The sequence below is a fragment of the Asparagus officinalis genome, chromosome 8 (assembly GCF_001876935.1).
Source record: "Asparagus officinalis chromosome 8, Aspof.V1, whole genome shotgun sequence".
Lineage (NCBI taxonomy): Eukaryota > Viridiplantae > Streptophyta > Magnoliopsida > Asparagales > Asparagaceae > Asparagus > Asparagus officinalis.
This window is the reverse complement of record NC_033801.1, coordinates 70,907,442-70,914,915: the sequence shown is the minus strand read 5'-3', so window position 1 is coordinate 70,914,915 and position 7,474 is coordinate 70,907,442. Positions and strand designations below refer to the sequence as shown.

The following is a 7,474-nucleotide window of genomic DNA, read 5'->3' as shown; positions in this document are numbered from 1 at the left end:
CTAAGGATATAATTCCTAACGCAGCCTAATTTGACCAGAAATGTGTGCCACACTGGTGAGGGCCATCCTTGAATCTATGAAAGACACATTAAAAATATTATATGCCCGCCACTAGAATCTCACTTCCTCTAGTGTAGTACAGTAAGAACACCACACCCAGAACAGGAAAGTACATCACTCAGAAATAGTCCAACGTAGGACGTGAATTAGAAAGGTTTGAAGTATACAGTAAATTCTATGAGCTTGAGATCAAACTGGATCTAGCATTTTTGAGAAGGAAATTTAAAAATACGTTGTACTTAAGCATGCCCTAGTAGGAGCATGTTTTGAGCATGTTTGGGGAACTCAATTATTTTAACTTATAAGCGTGTTTTTCCTTGCAAGGATTCAAGATGGTATTTGGTAAATTTTACTTGTTTACTTATTTTTCCCTTATAAGTAGGAAATAATAAGTTGGGATTTTCACAACTATTTTTTTTGGAAGGTATAAGTAGGTTTACTCATTGTTTGGCAAGACTATTTTTTGTTCTCTTAGAAAGAAGGTTTACTTATAAGGTTACACGAAATAGGGTTTGCTGAAAATGGCATTAGATGGGCTGACCACAGCGGAAATTCCTACTCAGAGAGTGAAACACGAGAAGAAAGATTTAACAGGAAGATTGGTATACAAAGAAACATGACAAATGGTAAAGATAGATTCCTCCACTAGAATCTTTAAAAGGAACTTTAACAATGTCAAGTAATGTGACCAAATAAAGAAATCAAACTAATGGATCGATGCAACAATTAACCAATGGATGTCATAAGTGGCAAGAAGTCCTAAGTCTTGGTCACACTATAAATGTATTCATTTGGTTATACATAAAATGATGATCTAAAATCTGACAGCTTAAACGTATGGAAAAGTGGTAATGACATACGTCTGAGCACTAGGTTTTCTGGATTGAAGTCTTATTTCCATACTTTCTGCTCTCTAATTTACCAGCAAATTTTAGGAAGGTATTAAGTTTGCTAGAGATGCATTTTTTATCCAGAACTTAACAAGTTAAGCTTTTGGGTCAAAGTGGCAATATAAAAAAATTAAGTAGTGTCATTATGCTAAATTAACATTTAGCCGAGCACTAGAACAGTAGGTTGAATGATCGATTAAAGATAAAATTCAAGGCTTAATAGCACAAGTAGAAAACACAAAACCATGGTAGCTTGCCCAAAATAACACAAAAAAATCTCTACCTTGATCGTCTTGTGCATAGATCTTTTTTCGTAAAATTCTGTTCATTTTTGCTGGGAAATTTTGGTGCCTAAGAAGAAAATTGAAATAATACATTTGTCAATTAATTTGATCCAAATATTAGAGCAACAACTAATTGCAAGAGCATTAAATGATTCATTTCCTTTCAAATAATAAAAGTACACTTACTGATCGTAATGGAGGATTCCACAAAAGAAAATATTTTTGACCAGATGGACTTCCATCATTCTGAACTAACTCTAAAGTCTCCAAGTTGGCGAGCTCCTGCTAACGTAGAACATTTCTTGTCATAAATCAGTAACTCACAAATTCAAATTAAATGAACCTATAAACTAAATTTAATATACCAGAACATTACAGATAAATTACACATTAAGCTTTGGTATAAAGAACTTTGTCCCAGCTGTTTGGGGTTGCAAAGTCCAGTTATACAGAAAAAAGAAAGGGAAAAAAAAGAACATCTATGCTTTCTTCTTCCTGCTGTGAATATCTGCTAATGAGATAACTTGCATTTGCTCTTTGTGCTGTCAATATTTGCTATTGCAATAAGTTGTAAGAGCCTGATTTAAACATGGATTATGGGTGCAGGGCACCTAATTTCCAATAATTAGACCATAAAAGAAAAACAAAAAAGAATCTTCACATTCATTGTAAATTTTCCAGTGGCATAAGTTTCCGTCCTTTCTGCTATCAATATTGCTATTGGACAGCAAATTGTCCTGCACTTGTGTGTGCATGCGTGGACAGTATTCACTACGGAACAACATGAAGCTAACACTCTTGAACTGGGGTTTCTTTTTATATGGTCATAAGCACATATGTTTACTCCTACATTTGTTATGTGTGTGGATACATGCAAATGCATGTGGGCCATTTATGTGTGAGTGAGCCTAGTCGGGTTTGGAAATGCAAGTAAATATGGTGAGGCTGGGGGGAGGGAGCGGTTGACATTTTACTGCTCTGCTATCTAAAACCAAAGGATAACCTTTTTTTACTATTCAACTCATCAACATTTAACTGTGTGGACTAAGGGGAAGATGATACATTTGCTATAGAAAATCATATTTAACTGATGTACAGACAAACCTTAGAGCCAAACAGAATTTTTCCCACTCCTTGAATATTCAACTGATAGTGTCAAAGATAAAGGCAGACATATATCCATCTTACTAGAAAATTTAAGTGCACAGTCAAAACAACAGAGAATCATGAAGTATTTCACCAGTCTAATGGTAATGAAAGGAGGACTTCGCTGGGTGTTCCGTTTAAGCTTTGAATCACAACACACGGAATTGTGAAACCCCAGAGTTCAGAGGCCTGCAGTTTACCAGGTCTTGTGTCTTTGGTTAATTGTTATCCAGACCAAATAACTTTAGGGTGATTAAAGAAGATTCTTCTAATTAAATGAAAGAGCTAATGCGTAGTATTGGTTTCATTTAAAACTGTTTTCACCGAAGCGTCCTTTTGCGAGGAAGTTGCAAAAGCAAATATGATGGATGAGAATTTTATGAAGAAAAATCAGTTAAACGAAAGATATGCAGAATAACGAGCAAACAAAAACTGCAGCACGAAATCTATTTTTAATAGCATGATAATCTATTCAATTGGTTAAACAATAAGCACAAAAGTCATGGTTTTGTAAGTCTCATTCCCCACCCACCCACCCACACACAAGGGGAAAAAAGAACCTATTACTTCTTTATTTTGTTTCTTCCTGAAGTCTGTATGTGACTCTAGAAGCCTCTCATGCTCAGTTTATTAACAAAAAGTCCAAAATAGGGTGACTGGAAAGTTTCAAGGGTTCCATTACATAGGGATCCCTCAGTGTTACCCAGCTAGTTAAATTGAAAAAAGTACATAGTACAAACAAGAGTTACAAGTCAATTTTATGAGCATTCATATACTGTTAAGTTCTCAAAACATGTGATAAACATAATAAGAGGCAAAATTGTAGCTGAATTCGCACAGCATACCATGGCATGCTCACGAGGGTTTGCAGAGGTTGCAGTGCAGAATATGAAGGAGGGATCACTGCCATATACTGAAAAATGAGCAGCTTGTCTCAGTAGAATAAATAGAAAAAATGATGAAAACAAACTTGAATCATCAACAGCTTGCAAATTCTCTGTACCATGAGAACAAATCCTCCGCAATCTCCGAAGTACAAGTGCAGTATGACACCCAAAAGCTCCTTTAAATACATGAGCTTCATCTATAACGATACACCTGAATAATATGCTTTACTTTAGGGGTGCTCACAAAGTAAAGACATTTATATAACTTTTCTTTTCAAGGCATTTGCTAGAGTCAAAATATAAACGAATAATAGAAGGATAATGACTTTCTAGTACGCTCAACTCTAATTTCTATAGATCATAAACAAGGAATCAGCAGTGTTCAAAAACGCGGATTATGCGACCAAGTAATCGGCCGAATACTAGCCTTCGACTTCAAAATGAATCAAACTAGTGAAACTCACTACTTTATGCAGTCATGGTCCTTATTTCATATTTTTAATTTTTTAATGGGTATGCTAGCTAAATCTTACTCCCTTTTCCCTATCTTTTCATTATGCGCTTATTGATTTATAAACGTTTTAATGCAGCAGAACAGATGTCCAACTCTCTTTATTTCTACCTTTATTTTCTCTATCTTTTCATTATGCACTTACTGATTTCTAAACTTTTTACTGCAGCAGAACAGATGTCCAACTATCTTTATTTCTACCTTTGTCAAAAACTAAACATCAGTGGTCCCCAAAATCCACTAGTAAGCCATCTGTGAACATGTCACATATTTATCTCAGGACATCTTTGACCAAGAGTAAACTATCAAGCTCTTAACAGTTCTATTAGTTTGGTAGCTTAATTATTTTATTACCTTTCAAGTTGTTTATGTGTTTGACATTTTTATTTAATTAATAATCGTAGTTGTTGTAGCAGGTGAAGAATTTTTGAACGGTTCATGTCGTTAGTTTAATAGCTTAATCTTGGATGTAAACTATTTATATCATTGCTTAATTACACATTTGTTATCTTTTTCCATGGTATATTCTATTTCTCATGAATTTTTATAATTTTTAACATATGATAATTAATTTACAACAATATATGTTAAATATGTTAAAAAATTTAATCCGCATAATTCCACATAATACGCTTAACCGGCGCATGAATCCGATTAAACACTACTCACTCTCAGGTCGTACGCATAATAAAACTGTGTTTTAGAACATTGGTAATCAGCATTACAACATGGATCTACCTAATACCTGAGATTTGATAAAATCCTCTCGAATTTTTTATGATATGGCAAGATTGATGTGTGCAGCATATCCGGATTTGTGATAAGCTGCAGATATGTATATTAATCTCAGCAAAAAGATCATGAAGCCTCAAGTAACAAAAAGCAACTTCTGATGGGAGTGCAGATCTCCAAATATACCAGTCTAGCGTTGTCCCTAATCCATATACGATCTTCTTGGGAAGTATCACCATCATAGACACCAAGACTTAAATCAACATCAAAGCTTGTTGTCATGTTTAGCAAAGCTCTTAGCTGATCTTGAGCTAAAGCCTGTAGGAAGAAACGTGTCATATTAATAGTCCCATAACCGTAAGATGGCAACATATTCAAAGAGCACATGCCAACATGTATGGGAAAGTATACAACACATAAAATGTTAAATGGAAAGTGTACTTAGTCTCTAAATCATAAGTTAGCAAGGCAGAGTATCTAGAACTTCTTGGTAGTTTAAAGAGTGGTGGAAAGCAATATCAAGACATCAACCTTGGTGGGGAATATATAAAGAGCACATGATGATAGATTCTTTGAAAGTTCCTCAAGAATTGGAATATTGTAGCATAAAGATTTGCCACTAGAAGTTGATGTTGCCACAACAACATTCTTCCCAGAAATAGAAGCACATATAGATTCAGCCTGCATAATGTAACTGCTATTAGAAGCTACTAAGTTAAGGGAAATATAAATTTTTAATATAAATACAGCAGCACCTGATGGCTGTATAACCTGGATATTCCTAGCTTTTCAAGTGCTGTCCTACAGTTGTCTGAAAGATAATCTGGAAGTTCCACATAAACTGCTTCTTTAGCATTTATGAACTCCACATGTACAATCTGCATGAGACAAGTTGTCAAAAAAACAATACTCAAGAGCGTTCTTTAAGACAGATGTCAATAATACAACACTCTGAATAATCAGACAATGGTAGATTTGGAAGAAACCTGGCCATCCATTCCCATGGCTTCTCTAAGATGATCAACCAGTTCAGAAGGTTCCAAATGGTTTAGACCCTGGTCAAAAATGGCTTAGTAACAACAAATTGAAATATTATCCAAAAATATCTGCAGATGTTAGATGCAAGGAAATCAAACTGAGGAATCACCTTAGTACAAAACTAAAAGATTAAAAATGATAAGTCCTGATATCTGACTTTCAGACATAAAAGCAACATACACCCTTATCGAAGTTATATGAATCAATAAGTTTCGATGGCGAATAATAAAATTCAAGAAACAGTCAGGGTTGAAGAACAGAATTAGATGGGTCCTGTAGATCTAAGGTGGCCGCAATATAGATGGCATACCACAATCCAGTGCAGTTCGTTAGCAAAAAGGATGATGTGAATTTCACTTCGATTAAAGATAAAGAGGTTAAGGATACATAGAAATTTAATGATTACAATGGAAATTGAACTATTGCTCTCACTTTCCCTTGGTAGACCGTAGAGCTTAGAACTGAGGCTTCTTTAGTTGATTGCATTACTTAGTGTCCACAGGCGCTTACATTCGACAACTGGGTTAACTACTGGAGAACTATCAAAATTATGATCACAGTTACGGATAACAAAAGAAAAGATGACAGTTTGAGACTTCTACAGAAGTCCGAATCAGAAGGTATGAGCAGTTGGATTAACTCCAAGGCTCCAACAGATCCAGAAGAATTTGCAGAGTGATAAATCCGATCTAGAAGATTAAATGGGGCAGGAAATGACATTAACTTCTAGTTCACTTTTGTATACCTGCAGTAAAACACAATTTGTTTCATATTAGACAATTCCATGAGGTTAGTTACAATGGAAAAGTAAAAGTGGTACTTGACTTACATAGATAGAGTGCAGTACTAGTTATCACTACATATATTTCTTCAGAATGCTTCTTTTGTGTCAAAACAATGCATTCTCAGTGGTACATTAAGTACAATGTTGTTGAAGTTCTTCTAACCATTACACCGAAACTACTCTGAAGTTGTGGGTAGGGTTAAGTATTATATTTTTACACTCTAACATACCTCAGCAGGTTGAGCGTCCTTTTTATAGGCTGAAACCTAGACTCACACAGCAATGTTAATTTTTAGAAAATCTGCTTTAAATTCGTGGTTGTTGGGATTTGAACCTACATTGCTTTGACACCATGCTAAAGTCCCTCTACCCATTACACTATATTCTTATATTCTAACATGGCCCCACGCCCTTCTTATAGGCTGAAACCTGGACTTACACAGTAATGTTAATTTTTTTAAATCTGCTTTAAATTCTTGGCTGGTAGGATTTGAACCTGCGTTACTTTGAGACCATGTTGAAGCAATATTGTAACGCTGTCCGGCGTTGACCTAAGGTTACGCGTTGACCGGCGCCCACCTTAGGGTTTTGAACCGCGTGGGTAAATCAACTTTTGTGGAAACATTGGGGGGGTAAAAGAAATGATTCGTGGTATCAAACTGTCGCGCGGGGGTCAAAACTCGGGCGAAAACACCTAGGGGTGTTTCTCCCCTAGTGGTCCCCCCTTTCTTCATTTGTCCTTTTGCTTATGAAATAGCAGCCAATAGCGGGGCTATAACGGCACGAATAGCGGTCACAGCCCTTCAGCGCTACGCGTAGGGGTTTTGCGGCTGGATTAAGCGGGAAAAACCGCTATGCATTCGAATAGCGCGTAAAAACGCTTAAAAGCGGATAAAAGCGGCTAAACCTGCTAAACCCGCTATCACACGTATTTGATTTTTTTCGCCCCGAAACCGACCCGAACCCGAACCCGACTTCTTAAAATTAAACCCTCTCCCACGGGCCACGACGAATCCCTCTCTCCCACTCCTGAACCCTAGCCGTCTCTGTCATCATCTCCGCTCCAGCGACTTCATCATCTCCGCTCCAGCTCCGCTCCAGCGACTTCATCATCTCTGCTCCAGCGCTCCAGCGCTCCAACC

At 36.4% G+C, this 7,474-nt stretch overlaps 1 protein-coding gene across 1 annotated transcript in view; it reads right to left on the bottom strand.

Annotated features, from left to right (window-relative positions):
- The window catches only part of LOC109851548 (uncharacterized ATP-dependent helicase YprA), a 30,217-nt gene that overhangs the window by 18,644 nt on the left and 4,099 nt on the right, over nucleotides 1-7,474 (bottom strand). Inside the window, exons 5-13 of the mRNA XM_020421739.1 lie at nucleotides 5,497-5,565; nucleotides 5,266-5,388; nucleotides 5,042-5,191; nucleotides 4,697-4,828; nucleotides 4,524-4,603; nucleotides 3,384-3,478; nucleotides 3,226-3,293; nucleotides 1,421-1,516; nucleotides 1,234-1,301 (exon numbers count right to left, since the gene is read on the bottom strand). Coding sequence (XP_020277328.1) covers nucleotides 1,234-1,301; nucleotides 1,421-1,516; nucleotides 3,226-3,293; nucleotides 3,384-3,478; nucleotides 4,524-4,603; nucleotides 4,697-4,828; nucleotides 5,042-5,191; nucleotides 5,266-5,388; nucleotides 5,497-5,565 — 881 coding nt within the window. The remainder of the gene's footprint in view (nucleotides 1-1,233; nucleotides 1,302-1,420; nucleotides 1,517-3,225; nucleotides 3,294-3,383; nucleotides 3,479-4,523; nucleotides 4,604-4,696; nucleotides 4,829-5,041; nucleotides 5,192-5,265; nucleotides 5,389-5,496; nucleotides 5,566-7,474) is intronic.